Genomic DNA, 18128 nt, shown 5'->3' with positions numbered 1-18128 from the left:
ATTTGCAATACCAAACGCAAAGTCTCAGTAATGGCATAATCGATTGACACACACACATTTGATCAGCAAACCTTCATCCCTTGAATTTTGAACAACCATTATAGCAGAAAAACGATTTGAATCCATTGACGAATATTTTTATTTAAAGTCTGACCATAGGTTTAAAGCAGGGTTTCCAACCATTTTTAAAAATCTCTGAACCCCTTTGGTTACCTTTTAATTCTGGTGGACCCCTATAGCCAGTCGATATTTAAAAACTAGTTTTATAGAAATTTCTTTGAAAATTCCTATTTTGTTCATATTAACTTTTAACTTGTGTAGGTTGAATTATGTAAAATGCTACTCTTTTACTTGTTTCAGTCTGATGCTGGAGCACCGCCTTTAATCGAGCAACTCGACCCCGGGACTTATTCTTTGGAAGCCTAGTACTTATTCTATCGGTCTTTTTTGCCGAACCGCTAAGTTATGGGGAGGTAAACATACCACCATCGGTTGTCAAGCGATGTTGGGGGACAAACACAGACACACAAACAAATACACACATCTACACATATATATATACATATATACGACAGGCTTCTTTCAGTTTCGGTCTACCAAATCCACTCACAAGGCATTGGTCGGCCCGAGGCTATAGTAGAAGACACTTGCCCAAGGTGCCACGCAGTGGGACTGAACCCGGAACCATGTGGTTGGTTAGCAAGCTACTTACCACACAGCCACTCCTGCGCCTTTGTTAAAAAAAATTATTTACTTTGTGGAAAAAAATATTTTGTGTTTTATTTACTCTGCTAGGTAGTCGTTGTAGGATCGACTAGTCACGACTAGCTAGCGCGGATGCACGAGTACGCGAGTGCGCGCACCGGGACCACTCTACTTAAATAGTACCACCAATCTCAATCTCGTCAACGTAAAACTTTAAATTCATCATCATCAACCTCAATTTTGTTCTCTTCAATATCAATTATATTGTTATCTATCTCATTTCGTCATCATTAACATAAAGTTGTCAATGTAGGACAAAGCGATTTTTTATGAACGGACGTTGACATCAGCGATTTCCTGTTGCAGAATTGTAAAAGAATGCAAACATTAGAAAGTTGTTTTGCAAATGGTTATAGTTTGTACAATAGAAAAGGTCGTATGTTGCCGTAAACATTAGTACATTAGTACATTTAGTACATTAGATTTAAAATTACATACTATAATATACATACAGGATTTGAGGAGGAGATTTTAGTGTACATTTCCATGAGACACAAGCAGAACAAGTCTGAGACAACTGATTACACCAACACACACGCACACACAGACATACACGCACACACACGCACAAAAGCATCATGCATACATATACATATACACAAGTACAAATATACATGCATATACATATATATACAAAAGTAAATGGACCCTTTTAAAGCCGAGCCAGGCTCATGGGCCCGGTTTCCCGGTTTCAATGGCGTATGTGTTCCCCAGCTGGACGGAGCGCCAGTCCATCGCAGCGTTACTCATTTTTGCCAGCTGAGTGAACTGGAGCAACGTGAAATGAAGTGTTTTGCTCAAGAACACAACGCGTCGCCCGGTGCAGGAATCGAAACCACAATCTTACGATCATGGTGCTGACACCCTAACCACTAAGCCACGTGCTTCCACTATATACATATATACAGACATATATTCAGACTCGCGTACGCACGTATGTATATTTTATTATATATACACTTATATTCACACACACAGACACGCATATGTACATATACAACATACTCAAACACATATACACTCCCACACATATAAATAGATACAAAGATACAAACATACATAGAAGCATAAATATATACATATATACGTACATACTCATACAAGAGCACATCCTGACATATGCAAAAAAGATATATGCATGCACACAGACATATATATGTATATGTACAAATACGTAGTAAGTTGTGAAATTTGTTTTTGCGATCACGTGTGTCTGCTGTAGTCCGCGATTTCGTCATGGTCAGGAATAAAGAGCCAACGTGAAATTTTGCGTTAAACTTGGGAAGTCTGCTACAGAGGCATTGAGCATGCTTCGGCAGGCTTACATCAACGAGGCAGGCAATGGTCGTACACAATGTTTCGAGTGGCACAGGCGCTTCAAAGGCGGAAGAACGTATCCCATTGTCAGGCTGTCAATCGTGAGTTTTACTGTGACGTTTTGAAGCGTGTTGGGGAAGACATTCGCCGAAAGCGACCGGGTCTGTGGAGTGTGAAGAATCCCATTCTTCATGACGACATTGTACCCTGTCACCGAACTCTCCTCACTCGTGAGTTTCTCGCCCAAAACAACATGGTATCGCTTCTGCACCCGCTCTATTCCCCCAGATGAAAATGCAGCTCAACGTTTTAACACCGTTGTCGAGATCCAGAGCAAATCGCAAAAGGTCCTGGACTTCTTTACAGAAAACGATTTTTAGGCCGGATTCCAAAAGTGGCAGGAACACTGGGACCGGTGTATAGCTGCGCAAGATAACTATTTCGAAGGAGATGATGATAAAACTTAGGCAAATAAGTTATTTCTTATTAGACATAACTAGTCCGGTAACCTTTTGACTTTTTGATACCACATCGTGGAGAGGAAGATATTCAGATATAGATAAATAGAAACTCAATGAAATTAAGGATAAAATTAAAATATAAATTAGTAAAATAAAATATCAGGACATTAAAATGATAGATGAAATAACTTAAAATGAAAGATTATGATAATACACGATAAACTGAGAAATTAATTAGTCACATAGGGAAAGCAAGATCACCTGAGCATGTTATCTTAAAGTAAGAGAATTATTCTTTTCTACTCTAGGCACAAGGCCCGAAATTTTTGGGGAAGGGGCCAGTAGATTAAATCGACCCCAGTACACAACTGGTACTTAATTTATCGACCCCAAAAGGATGAATGGCAAAGTCGACCTTCGTGGCATTTGAATTCAGAACGCAAAGACAGGCGAAGTAAAAAAATTATTTTTCTAATGTAATATATATTATTCCCATCTAAGTTATCTTTTATTTCATGAATTGTAAGTTTAATTTTATTTTTTTCTTCAGGATAATTAGAAAAGATAATAAAACATATATGTTGGCAGTTAATCACAATCTAATCTTCCATATTAATCAGAGAACTTGGACCAGTTTTTATAACCCCCAGTATATATCATAACGTGTATGAAGAAGTTGATTATCTCGACAATTACGGATAGATAATTTGATTATAAATTTCCAAGTAAATTGTACAGCAATAGATTTAATAAAAATATCATTGAAACTGTGTCGGAAAAAAAAGAAAAGAAAAAAGAAGCCTAAATGTCCAAAATTGTCTATTAGTATGTTAAACTATTCGTTGAAATACCACATATATTATTAATAATTCTTTTAAATACGAAAATAAGACACAGTTTTCTTCTACTAGCCATAACAATAATACCAATAATAATCTATATAAAAATCTGCTTGTTAGTTCGCCCGTTATACTTTAGCTAGTTAGAGAGGTGGAGGTGGATTGGGTGAGAGGTGGAGTAAAAGTGTGAGTGTGTGTGTGTGTGTGTGAGAGAGAGAGAGGGGTGACGAAAGTGAACAGAGAAGTAAGAAGTGAGGAAAAAGTAGAGAAAGAGGTATAATAAGGCCTAATGCGTCGCATGGTATGTTGGAGGGAGAGGTGAAGAGTGACAGAAAAGACAGTGTGAGAAAAGAAGGAGAGGGAAATGTTAACGATGTACTCTAGTGTGGGGAGATAAAGAGAAAGATAAAGAGAAAGAGATATATTTAGGACACAATATTTAGCAGAGGGTAATGTTCTGCTGGTGAGGTTAAAGAATGGCAGATAAAGAGAGATGGGCAGGGGAGGTAGTTACATTAAAAGAAAGATAGAAAGAGTTAGTGGGAGTGAGAGGTGAAAAAAAAGAGAGAAATGTTAAAGACATGGAGACGGGAATTACATCGTTAAAATTTTTTTTAAGAGGTAGAGAGAAAGAGAGAAAGGGGAAATTTAAAAATCTAATATAGTATTGGAAGTGAAATACTTAGCAAAATAGAAATAAAAATGCAAATAATCCTTTCGTTCTTAAATAGCTTCTCTTAATCTTTTTCGTTCTGTGGAATTTCCATGGGTCTCACTATTAATAATTGTCTTAGGTATTGCTAGCGAACAGTGGTCCCGGTGCGCGCACGCGCATACTCGCGCATCCGCACTAGCTAGTCATGACTAGTCGATCCTTTGTGTTTTTGTGTGTTATTTACTTTGTTTAAAAAATATTTACTTTGTGTTTTTGTGTTTTACTTACTTTGTTTAACAAAATTTATTTACTTTGTGTAAAAAAATGATTTATTTTGTGTTTTATTTACTTTGCTACGTAGTCGTTGTAGGATCTACTAGTCACGACTAGCTAGCGCGAATGTGCGAGTGCGCGAGAGCGCGCACCGTTCGCTAGTAGTACCTAAGACCTAGTACCTGTTCGCTAGTAGTACCTAAGACTTTATCCGAATGCTCAAAATACGACTATTTACAGATTAATTTTAAAAAGTAATCATAGGATCACCTAATCTAAAAAAGCTGATAGATTGTCATCTCATACCAATTACATATATAGACAATTATAATATTTTAACAAATAGCATTCTACCTATACTTAATCAATGGTTGACACTTGGAAGATTTAATGACTTTTTGCATGTGTGCCGCGTCTGTGTATTGATTTTAGTTTGTACTTTTGCCATTGATAACGCTGCCATAGATTCTTGTGAAAATTTCTATAAGAAGAGAATGCTGTCAAATAATACCTAATCTTATTTCATATAATGTACTGCAAAATGTTGCAAAATGTTGCAATGTACGATTAATCGACGAGAATGTCCCATAGTCGGAGTCCGATATAACCATTTGATTAATGGTTATGTAAGTACATATGTATATATGTACATATACATGCATGTCTATATGTATGTATCTATCTATATATCTATATGTATATATATATATATACACACTTAAACTATATAAGTACATATGTATACATATGCACACACATACACATACAAACAGATATATATATTTAAAAACGTAGAGGTAACACACGAGTAGGTAGATATTTATGAAAAATAACGAAAATGTTACTTTTTTAAAATTAGGTACATTTAAATTTCTTTACATTAAAAAATTGGATCTTTTCCGTTTGAACGGCAGTTTTTTCTAGCGGTGTCATATGAAATTGCCACCCATAATTATGACCCTAGTATCGATCTATTGCATTTCAATCTGTTTTAGAGTTAGGATTAGGGTTAGGGGTGGGGGAAGGGTATCTTTTTTTTTCAGAAATGTAAATAAACCCAATCTGTTTCTTAAACGAGGGACATATTCGTACGGCACAGAATGTTTTCACCTCAATGGACGTCATTGATTGGTTAAAATTGTAGAAATTGAAGAAAAAAACAACAAATATCTTACAAACTATAGAATTTTCCCAATAAAGCCAAGAGAAAAAGATGTTTTATAAGCACATTCTACCAGTATACGAAGTTTAAAAGTGTTTAGTTACGTGGAAATTATTTTAAAAAACTGCCGTTCAAACCGAAAAGATCCAAAAAATGTTTTTGTTTTACATGTTTCGATTGTTTGAAAACCTTATGACAAATATGCACAAATTTAAAATATGTAGAGAAAAAAATATTAATAAAATTATTAATAAAACAAACGTTCATAGTATACTTTTCTTTTTCCTGCAAGAGCACGTGGTAATTTCCGTTAATTTCGTGGCATTGCTAGTAGCAACTTCAGCTGCGGTCTGTGATGGTAAGTTAAGTAGTGTGGTCGAAACTATTTTCAAAAGGAGTGGCAGCAGTCAAATAAGCGGCAGCAGCTGAGCTCTTCACAGAAATGGATTTATTCAATCTCTCATCTTTATTTCTTATGAGTAACTAGCAGTATCGCCCGGCGTTGCTCGGGTTTGTAAGGGAAATAACTATATAAGCATTTATAGAGAGTTACTTCCCTTATATAAACCGAGCGAAAATGCATTAAAAATGCGGAAAAATTATGGTAAATTTTAAAAAATCGTAGACTCATCGTAGACGCGAGTTACTTTCCTTATATAATAGCAAAAAAATGCATTAAAAATGGAAAAAATGATGGTAAATTTTTTTTTAAATCGTAGACTCATCGTAGACGCGCGCTAATACCCAGAAGGGCTCGATATGAATCACGACTATAAGATAACCGCTTTTGGTTAAACTGCACCGCAAAATGTGGGAGTAGTTAGGAATCTAAATCGTAGGAGACAGACACACAACTTCACTTTTATATATAAAGATATATATATAGTTTCGGTGTTCCGAGATTAAATATTCAGACCTACCACGTTCAAGGACTGCCCTGGGTCTTGTTAATGCTCATTGAAAAGTTTCAACGGGAATTGTAGGCGCTTGTACTGGAAAGGTATATCCGAGGGAATAAGTGGAATTCTAGGATGAATACAGGTTCACTGCTTGCTTTACCTGTCAAAATTGTTGTCTCCAAGACTGTTGGCATCATCTTCTTTATTATAAGTCGTGTGCCATTGCAAAGCTTTGGTGGACCGAGTTTTCGAAGCAGCATAAATGGTGCCCCAATTTTGAGGAAGATTTCTAATAGGTGCCCGATAAAAGTGATATACTCTTTACTCTTTTACTCTTTTACTTGTTTCAGTCATTTGACTGCGGCCATGCTGGAGCACCGCCTTTAATCGAGCAACTCGACCCCGGGACTTATTCTTTTTGTAAGCCCAGTACTTATTCTATCGGTCTCTTTTGCCGAACCGCTAAGTAACGGGGACATAAACACACCAGCATCGGTTGTCAAGCAATGCTAGGGGGACAAACACAGACACACAAACACACACACGCATATATACATATATATGACGGACTTCTTTTCAGTTTCCGTCTACCAAATCCACTCACAAGGCTTTGGTCGGCCCGAGGCTATAGTAGAAAACACTTGCCCAAGGTGCCAAGCAGTGAGACTGAACCCGAAACCATGTGGTTGTTTTGCAAGCTACTTACCACACGGCCACAGCAGCTGCCCTAATATAAAGGATATTGTTACTCGCCAGCATCCCCAAGAGTCCATTTCCAGTTGTAATTGTCAAGACCACGAAGCTTGCACACTAGTTCAGGTGTGTTTGATAGATTCAGTCATCAATGAGGCGGAAGTCACTGTTGTGATAAATATTCCGTTGTCGAACTGGGTGATAGCACCCTCCCTGGATTGAGCAGCCGTCCTGCAGCTTTTGAACTCCTTATCATTGAATTATTCGACACCAGCTAGATTAATTATGATTCCTACGATCAAAGGGGGCATAACTCCAAATTTTCTTCCCTTCCTTTCCTTTTTCTACTTTTATTCACCCTTTGTTTTGTCTTTCCAATTTTTGCATCAATCTTTTCGTGTTTCTCATGGTTTCTTATGTAGTAATGTCCTAGTGTTCAAATGAAACTAAGCCCCGAGCCTGAAGACCGCATGGAGGCACAGGGCATGTTATATAAATCTGCCCAATCACAGTGTGTCTCTATAGCAAGAAACCATTATTTTAAATACTGGACGAAGTACATTTTTGTTGATCCATCCTCAGTGGAAGAGTAAACAATATATATGTGTAGATATCTCTTCCCTCTTTCTCTCTCCCCTACTCTCTTTATATATATATATATATTTGTGTATATATATATATATATATATATATATATATATATATATATATATTATATATATATATATATTTATATTTATTTATATATATATATATATATATATATATATATACACGCACATGTAAGTACTGTGCTAAAGTTCTTAGAGGTAATTATCAGAGAAGATCTAATATTCTTGATCATAGAATTTTATCAAATCTGCATATATAATGAAAAGGAACTTTGAAAAACATGAAATAATAACTGGTATATTTTCCCACGCAAACAGGATTGTAAGCAAAATATTTATAAAATGTGTTTAGTTAACTTATGGCATACCGACCAAAAAACAAAAAGAATATTTTCACCCTCCATATAGCCATGACTACGCTTACTTTTTTTGGCGTATGCATATTTCAGGAAACCTATTTATAAATATCTATAATTATTCGTACAAAACCTATGTTAATATTTTCTCTTTCTCCGATGAGTGGTATTTATGTTTACTTGTTAATTTTTGTTTCAGTCTATAAATTCGTTGGAAAAATAGTCGCAGACTGTTTTTATAGATAAAGAATCTATAAAATAAGAACAATATCAACGATCTCTGCTCTGTCGAAGAATTCGTTTGCTTTGTTTCCGTTATGGCATTCAATATTCATTAAAAACGATTGATAATGCGAAGAACAATGAAGGAAATAAATCCAGCGGAATCTTCAGCATGATTGTCCAAGTTAAAATGTTTTTTCAGTTTACAGTTACTTTAAGCTATGATTTACATAACTATGAACATAAACATACTCTCTCTCTCTCTCTCTCTCCCTCATACACTCACTCACTCATGCACGCACATACACTCACACACATTCACACTCAAACACACACATACATTCACACACACTTACACACACATTTATAGTTAAATAAATTCTGTACTTGCACCACATGTCTGTAGTTAACGTTAAACGTTCCGTGTTTTATGCATATAGAAATGTCTTTAACTATCTTCTATATATTACAGGTATCTATAATAATTATCGCGCGCTCACACACATACCGACACACTCACATGCAAAATTTAAGACACACACATATACATATAAAGACAGTTATGTATATACATGTGTGTGCCTGTTTATATATATATGTATGTATACGTATATATATGTGTATATATATATATAGCTGGTCGGTTTCTCGCATTACGCGGGAACTCTGAGCACAATGTATTAGTGCATGACCATCCTCGGCACATTACTAATGCGTGTGTAAAGTTTGGGGAAAATCGGTTGAAAAGTATAGAAATGCATACGTACGACACACATACACTCACATGCACGCACACATACACACACGCGCGCACACCACCTTTGTTTTATATATATAGTTGACGAATAAATTACATTTGTTAGGAAGCTTTTTAAACAAATTAAGGAGATTCCGATGGGTGTTAATAGTAGTCCGGAATTAGCAGATTCGTATCTATCTTTATGTGAGTTCAACTTCTTTAATGATCTATACCGAAGGGAAAAGATAGGTTTGGTCACGCAACTCAGTAGATGCTGCACATATATCGATGTTATTTTTATTCCTATCAGTGGGTATTTTGAATATTTGCTGGGAAAAATATATTCTGTGGATCTCGAAGCGACTAGAAATGGTGATTCTGTAAAAGAGGTTAACTGCTTGTATCTGGGAATAGTGTTGAGGATTTATAACAAGAATGATAGTTTTAATTTCCGCATTCTATCTTTGCCTCAGGCGGTTTATTAGAATTCTTCTTTGGATGGGTTATAACGTTTTCCAGTCAGGTCATTAGATATTGTTGAATAATAAATACAGTTGGAATGGTTTTGGTTCGGGCTAATATGTTAAAAGTGCACATGGAAAAACAAGGTTACAGTAGTTATCAGAAAACAACGCATGTAGTAGTCTGTGTTCGTTGTATTGCATGAATGTCCGTTTTGGAATAGTTTCTTTGTTTAATAAGTACTATTTTGTAACAATAAGTTATCACTATTTGTTTATTTTGATGTTGTTACTTGTAGTAATAAGCTGGTGTGTACCCAGGTAGCATTTATATTTTCAACACTGCCGACACTGCCGGATTAAATAGTCCTGCCTAGGTGCCGAAACCATAGAGCTATCCGTTTGACAGCTGATGATGGGAATACATATCTATTATGACTGATTGTCAATTTCTTATGTCTTAGTTTCGTTATTCTGAGTTGTCTTTCACTTTTGTAAAGTCAAAAGTGTTTGTACAGTTTGTATAGTTTGTATAGATCATTTACATTGGTATTGGTAAACATCACTTGTGGAGGCGCGTGGCTTAGTGGTTAGGGTGTCAGCATCATGATCGTAAGATTGTGGTTTCGATTCCTGTACCGGGCGACGCGTTGTGTTCTTGAGCAAAACACTTCATTTCACGTTGCTCCAGTTCACTCAGCTGGCAAAAATGAGTAACGCTGCATTGGACTGGCGTCCTATCCAGCTGGGGAACACATACGCCATTGAAACCGGGAAACCGGGCCCATGAGCCTGGTTAGGCTTTAAAAGGGCACATTTATTTTAATTTTAAAGATCACTTAATTGGTATTGATAAGTAATATTAATAGGCTTAGATGACGCTTAGATATTGGTGTCTATTTCTGGAAGGTTCTGTGGCATATAAAGTTATGAAATTTAGAGTATCATTGATGCTTTTAGGCCTGTATTTTATAAGTTAAACAAATGTTATAAATACTTTGAATATGCACCAACTAATGTAAATAACTTGTTTTCTCAGTTTTTAACTTCATTCTTATTGCAGAATTCCTCAGATTCAAATTTCGATGTATTATTTAGCATTTAAATGCCAGATTTAATATGGGAAGTTTATTAGTAATGTAAAGATATCTCTCTGATGATTAATATAGAATGTTGACCTTGCTTCGTTTATCTTTTTAGTGTTTTCAGTTGAGACTGTTGCCATGCTGGAGCACCGTCTTAATTAACTTCCTTTCAGTTTTGTTGCCTTATGGCTGGAAGTTGGCCTATGGCTGAATTCGTAGCAGCTGAGCTTCCTTGAGTGCATCCTTCAACAGTTGGCTGGTCCTGTATCATTGTTAGGAGTTTATGCAATGTTTTTCTTTTGAATTTTTCAAAAGAGATCCCTTTTATATTTCTGATTTCTTTAGTGGGCAGTTGAACAATTGAGGACCTCTAAATATCAGACTGGTACAATAGTGAGTTTTTGATCGTGATTTCGAATGTGGTATATTTGGAAGCTGACAGTGTCTACCGTTTCGTGTATTAAAATTCTCTCCTTGGAACATTCTCCTCAACAATATTCCACACGCATATGATAGTATATTTCAGCGTTGAAGGGAATAGAGAAGCAGAGATAAAAAAACAAAGTTATTACTGAAAAAAGATGAACTCTCATTTTTGTCTTTGATTCTACTAGGTTTGTATACACACACACACACACATCTATTTGAAGCTGAGGTTTCTCTACAAACGAATAAACTTATATATATATTTCTTTACTACCCACAAGGGGCTAATCATAGAGGGGACAAACAAGGACAGACAAAGGGATTAAGTCGATTACATCGACCCCAGTGCGAAACTAGTACTTAATTTATCGACCCCGAGAGAATGAAAGGCAAAGTCGACCTCGGCGGAATTTGAACTCAGAACGTAACGGCAGACGAAATACGGCTACGCATTTCGCCCGGTGTGCTAACGATTCAGCCAGCTCGCCGCCTTGAATAAACTTATATACGAATAAACTTATAAATAAATGAATAAACTTATATATATGTTTGTGTGTGTATATATATACTTATATATATATTTATATATATGTATGCATATGTGTGTGTGTGTGTTTCTGTGTGTATGTGTGTGTATGTGCATGTTTCTGTGTGTGTGTGTGTGTGTGCATGTTTCTGTGTGTGTGTGTGTATGTATGGATAAGTGGCTATGCTGTTTTCGAATGCTCGTGTATGCTGGGAGTGAGAGTATATTTGTGCGTATGACTGTAGTCTGTCACATTTTGCTTTTCTGCATAGCATTTTGTTTGGATCAATGTTGATATATAATTAAATCATGTGGTGAATATGTAGGAGTTGAAGAAATTTAAAGGAAAGAAAAAAGTAGAATAATAAAGTGATGATATATTGAACTATTTTCTGAATAATACTTAAAATATGTGGAAGTATAATTTTCCAGAATTAATTTGGGTGTACTACAGAACTCCGATAAAGTGATACTTTATAGAATTTATACTACAGATCAGAATGCACAATTTCAAACTGACCGAAACAAATAAAAGTAAAAAGTAAATGTAAAAGTATATATATCTACACACGTACACACATGTGTACAGTTTGGTGAATACTTGCGGTTACAAATGAAGAAAAAGTGTACACAGTACTTAAAACAGTTAGTGTACATATCATTATAAGTGGAAGCTACTTGAATCGTTACTACGATTATTTCCGCATGCCAATTATTCAGACGAGTGAAACAGGGAACTAATACCACAAAGTTTAAGCAAATATGTTCATAAACACATCAAAATAAGAATAATTACTGAGAGTTGATTAGTTACCCAAGAACAACTATCTATTCAACTGTCATTTGCAGAATATGCGGTATATTCGTCTACTCACATGCAAGAATACCTGGAATTTTATCTCTTTAGTATCATATTTGTAAAGCAAGAATATGACTAATAAAGGTTATTATTTTAGAAAGTTCTATTATCGATGATTGGTATCATATTGCAATCTTCCAAGGTATGGCAGATCAATTATACGAGCAATAAACAATTTTAGCCAGGTGGTAATTCCTCAATAAATATCGTTAGAAGTCTCTGCAAGAATTAATCAATTCTGGTCTTTTGTTCATAATTGCAAAAGGCTGTAAGATGTTACATTTTTCCGAGAGACAGAAATGACACATAGAATATATTATATTTGGGGACTCATGTTGTCTCATTGACCAGTCAATTTTATAATTATTAATATTGTTGCCATTTAAAGATGTTATATTTTTCCGAGAGACATAAATAGCACATAGAATAATTTATACTTGGGGACTCGTGTTGTCTCATGGACCAGTCAATTTTGTAATTACTAATATTGTTGCCATTTAAACACAAAGTATATTTGTAGAGGGAATTTGCAGATAATCTTTTGAATCTAAATATACTAAATCTTTAAGATATCCCTCTAGATATAGATGCTGACAAATACTACTTTTAGTGCAAACTTTACGAGAAAATGCTGTGTATTGATATAAATTCTAACCATTCTCTGATCTCCAAAATATCCATCGGCGACTGTAGAATCCTTTCAATCCCTGCTCTCATAATGAGGAATTTAAAGGCGATAACTTCAAAGATAGAATACTTAATATTCTTAACTATACTAACAAGGACAAACATATAAACGAGGAACAAAATATTACATAGATCCATTATATTATTTAAATGTTTCTTCCACTCTTGTCAGGACCTTCCTAAACTTTATAAATAAGTGTACTTTCTTTAATTGAAATAGCGTTAAAGTCTGCTACAATTGAATCTATAACAGTGCTGCTTCAATGGTCAATATAAAGAAAAAAATTCCAATGGGAGCAAGCAAAAGTCTTCTCTTCTATGTAATTGTAACAACACAAATACATGTCTTCTGCGTATTTTTGTAAAGCATTAGTTTATTAAGATACCTTCTATTTTTGTAAATAACAGTATAATAAAACTGGAACAGAGCGTGATTTCGAGTACATGAACGTAAAAGAAAAATACTTAAAGTGAAAGATACAGAAAACGAAAGGACGTTAGGAAACTAAAACTGGGACTGAAATTAAGGGACGTCATCAGGAAGGAATAAATAAGAAATGTTGCAATGATTACAGATAAAATGCCCAAGAAACATTTAGTGCTAAAACTTTGTGCGTTGAGAACCTTCGACATAGCAATAATGTATTAGTAGATAATGTAACTAATACATGGGGCCAGGGGCCTTGGTTCATGCTGCATTAAATAAGGGATACCAATTATTCTAAGATAGAATGGCAGGCATATTATTCAAAGGAAAGGGGGGAAATATAATAGCGTTATGGATTTATCTCCTCTGCTTGACATGCCACACAAACAAGAATCGCCCGAAATTGTAAAAATGAATGTGACCGTTGAATTTTAATAAATAAGGCGGTAGATCATGGTGATTTTCTTTGCGTGATACGAGTTGAAAATGTATATGAAAATGGTTTCCGATTGAGAGAGGGAATGAATCATTCAGTAGATAAAGTATTGGTAAAATATTGCTTTCTAACTCATGTGTCGCGTGCTCACATCTATTGTAGGTGTTTCGTTGTTTCGTGTAGCTATAAGTAATAAGAACCAGGGTTTCCAAGGACTGTTACAAGTGACAGACTAGTGTTAACTTGGGTTAAATTTACCATTCGTCTGTTTAACATCACAGACAGGCTTAAGTTTAGCCCATATACTTTCACGTTTCATTAAATCGTTAATAATTAATGATATCTTATACTGGTACAAGGACAAGGATCTGTAGACAAAAGATGATAGTTGATTGAATAGGTTCAATATATGAAAATCACGTATTTTATCTGTCATGGAGATAACGGGACAAGATAATCAGGAGGTAACGGGACAAAACTAAATACTGTATTCTGTTTAGTTTCTTTATCGTTTTCTCCACCTAAAAAGAATTATGAAATTAAAACACAACCTAGCAAATTGTGAATAAACGTCATTGCACATTCTTTGTGCATTTTTTTATTTATCACATTAACAAGTTCATATTAATAGCTTTGATAAAAGGACACGTAAATTCCAATACATTAAAATTTCTTACACACCACGTGTATTCACATATAATATAATAGAAAATGAAAAAAGATAAAAAAAATCAATTTCTTTTCAATGACAAAAGTAACAAAACGATTCTAAAGAAATATTTACTTTATCTAATCAACATTAAAATCAATTATTTTTCACATTTATTAACATGATTATTATGAAAAGTCCATTTTCAGTATTTCCTATGGCACCAAACGCAAATGTTTCCTGATTTTACTTATGCAAGTAACCATCTTTCAAATTTGCCTTTTTTTTTTGCTCATTCAGTTTTTAAAGCCAAATCATTCAAAGGTTATTTTATATACTGGTATCATTGTCCCAATTCGGCATCTGTATGTAATAACATTGCTTGACGTTCGACAGTCCGATTCTGAATAAGAAATAAAAGAATGAATAATTTATTGCACAATCAAACCACACATCTATCCCACTCCCAAAAGACAAATTAAAACAAAACAAAACAAAAACAAACGAAACTAAAGAAAGTAGAAAATAAGATCAGTGAATAATTTCTGTAAAGAATTGTATAATGGTGGCATTGTATTATTACGTCTTGATTGTGTCTCTCACTATTCCATTATCTATGTTGTAATGTAATAGTGTGGAATCAATCCACTCTCTGCATTTCCCTACATAGTTTACCTTCAAGAGGCTGAGAAAAGAAGTTTGTATTAAGACTACCTAAAACATTGATAATGTTACAGAACAAAAATGGTTATCAGGAAATATTGAGATCACGCGAAGTAAGCATTTGTTTAAACCATACTTGAAAGCAAGGAAAACATTTTATCGTTCCATAATGATAAAATAACATCCCACAGAACAAGGTTTCAGACCCACGGAGGCCTGTTCCAATGAATAACTATGAGTTTTCCGCTTCTTTTGGAAATTTCATTTTGGAAGGAATTCCCGTATGAGTTTTGACAGCCTTACTCGTAGAGATATGAACGATCTTTTTTTGTTCATTTCTTAACCAAATGGAAACAAAGGAAGAAGTTCTGACATTTGGAGAGGTGATAGATATTTATCTTTTATTGAAGGGTGCGATGAAATAAACCGTTCAACTTCATATATTATTAATGGAAAGAACAAACAATAATAACGTTGTAGAGTATATTCTAGAAGTGTTCATCATTTTCTAGAAATACTCAGAGTAATTTCAAAATTTGATCCAAGTAGTGCCTTAGATACTTGGAGTTATTTTGTAGAGACGTAGCAGTACAATCGGATGGGCATTTCAGATATTTTAGTGTTACATAAAGGCATTTATGTATTGCTTGTGTGAGTTAATAATGACTGTTCCTACTGGAATAAAACCCAAATTGTAGTGTGAGACTATATTCAATGAAATAAATTCAGTACATGACTGGTAGTTATTTTATCAATCTAGGAGGAATGAATTACAGTCGGCCCTAGCGTAATCTAAGCTCAGAGAGTTAAGGGACATGAGATGCCATAACGAATCTCTCACGCTCGCCACAACAACAATCTAAGTGTGTTAAGAACGTGCGTGTGTATAGTTTTCTGTTGGCTACGAATCCATACATTCAGCTGTGATTCGAAATGACTAACTATTTCTGATCTTTGTATACTTTTTCGTTTTAAGACAAAAGCTGCTATCAACTTAATAATACATAAAGTAACAGATTGAAAAATTTTTTACTCTTACCTGCTTTGGACTTCCTGGCACGCTGTTATTAATTCCTTTAGTAGAGAACGATGTACTCTCTACGAGAGTTAATGCATTTGATGGTCTTCGTACGTCTATATGGCCAAATTGTATTTGGATCTGTTGGAATTTTCTTTTAATAACGGAAATGACCTAGGTTTAGTCAAGAGAAATTAAGAAATAATAGAGATATAAGTTGTATGGAGTGCCGTTGCATCTATCAAAACAGTTAATTATCTTCTCACTTTCTGGAAATTGGTACTAGGTAGTGGACAAAGCACACTTTTGGTTAAAGAAGTGTATGCCAAAAAAATGTATACACAATTCAAGGAAAGTGAAACGAGTAGAAATATTTTTATATTAAATTTATTCAGATATCTCTGGATTGAAACAAGTCACCTTTAACCTATACATTTGCAAGAGATGCTCGAAGGCCATTAGGTTCCGGACACTTATTAGAAAAAAAGTTACCCTTAAGCTTTTTTCTTTTTTATGGGCTGACAATTTCACGGATTCATGATGAGTTTGAAACACATGGTACCGTGTACGATGTGCTTAAATGGAAATCTGGCAGCCCTCATACAGTGACAAATGCTGCTTCCTCGGCTATGATGTTGAAACGTTTCACGCACTCGCCACAGAAATCTACCGCACAATGTGCACGCGAGACAGGAATAAGCAGTACAAGAATACGGCTCATTCTTAAAAGAGTCAGGTGGAAAGTTTGTTTCAATATTTTTACATGCAATAAACGATGACGATCCGGATCGAAGAATCGAGTTTTGTGAGTGGTTTCAACATATGGTAGGCGAGGATGAAATGTTTGTGAGTACGATTGTGTGGTTTGATGAAGCACAATTTTGGTTAAATGGAACAGTGAACTGACATATTTGTGTTTATTGGGCATCAGAAAATCCTTGCTTTCAAGCAGTCGATTCACCGGGCGTGGAGTGTCCGCAGGAGGTTGAATTAGACCATTTTTATTTGAAGGTACTTTTACTGGTCAAGTGTACCTAGACATGCAACGCACGTCCATTTTACCTGCCATACATGCACTTTATGAAAATGATGAATTTTTCTTTCAGGATAGCACACCGTCACACTACTGCCGAGACGTGCGAGCTTTCCTGGATGAGAATTTGCAAGACACTGGATAAGACGAAGAAGATGAAGTTGAAACATTGCAGACTTTTATTTATGGGGCACCTTAAAGGATATCGGATATCGCAGAAAATCGGCTGCACTGATAGCCCTTCAGAAAGAAACTGAAAAAGAATGTGAAACAATCCCTCTGGACACTTTGGCCAACATTGCAGCAGTTCGCCATACTAATTAAGTGTCCAGAAGCTAATGGCCACCACTGTAAATAACACTTGTAATTTTAGAGGTTAAAAGTAACTTGTATCAATCCTGCGATGTCTGAACAAATTTAGTTTTAAAAATATTTCTACAGGTTTTTCCTTGAAATGTCTATACCATTTTTGGCGGACTCTCTCTCTCTCTCTCTCTCTTTATATATATATATATATATATATATGCATGTACGTGTGTGTGTTTGTGAATGTATATATATATATACACACACACACATATATATACATATACATATACATATATATATATACACACACACACACACACATATATATATATACATATACATATATTTTTAATTTTTATTATCAGTTCTACAAGATGACTTTATTTATCTTATAGAACTAATTTAAAATTCCAAGGGATTTAAATTAGTTTTCAGTGATGTCTTCAGGACATCTATCTTTAGGATTTACTAAGTGCCTCAAAGAAAATCATCGCTGGTGTTTAGGAGTATATACCTTTCTCTTACTGGGTTTACATTACGCATGGAACTGCTTTATA

General features: G+C 34.9%; 1 protein-coding gene across 5 annotated transcripts in view; it reads right to left on the bottom strand.

The window, feature by feature from the left end:
* Positions 1-14759: 14759 nt before the first annotated feature.
* LOC115219158 (calcitonin gene-related peptide type 1 receptor) overlaps positions 14760-18128 on the bottom strand; it is a 320899-nt gene continuing 317530 nt past the window's right edge. For all 5 annotated transcript variants that reach the window (XM_036499309.1, XM_036499331.1, XM_036499348.1 and 2 more), the window contains 2 exons: positions 16251-16403; positions 14760-14951 (listed from right to left, as the gene is read on the bottom strand). In XM_036499309.1, coding sequence (XP_036355202.1) covers positions 14892-14951; positions 16251-16403 — 213 coding nt within the window. In that variant the 3' untranslated portion in view covers positions 14760-14891. The remainder of the gene's footprint in view (positions 14952-16250; positions 16404-18128) is intronic.

Source organism: Octopus sinensis, linkage group LG1 (genome assembly GCF_006345805.1).
Source record: "Octopus sinensis linkage group LG1, ASM634580v1, whole genome shotgun sequence".
Lineage (NCBI taxonomy): Eukaryota > Metazoa > Mollusca > Cephalopoda > Octopoda > Octopodidae > Octopus > Octopus sinensis.
Note: the sequence above shows the minus strand (reverse complement) of the source record. Positions and strands in the feature narration are given on the sequence as shown.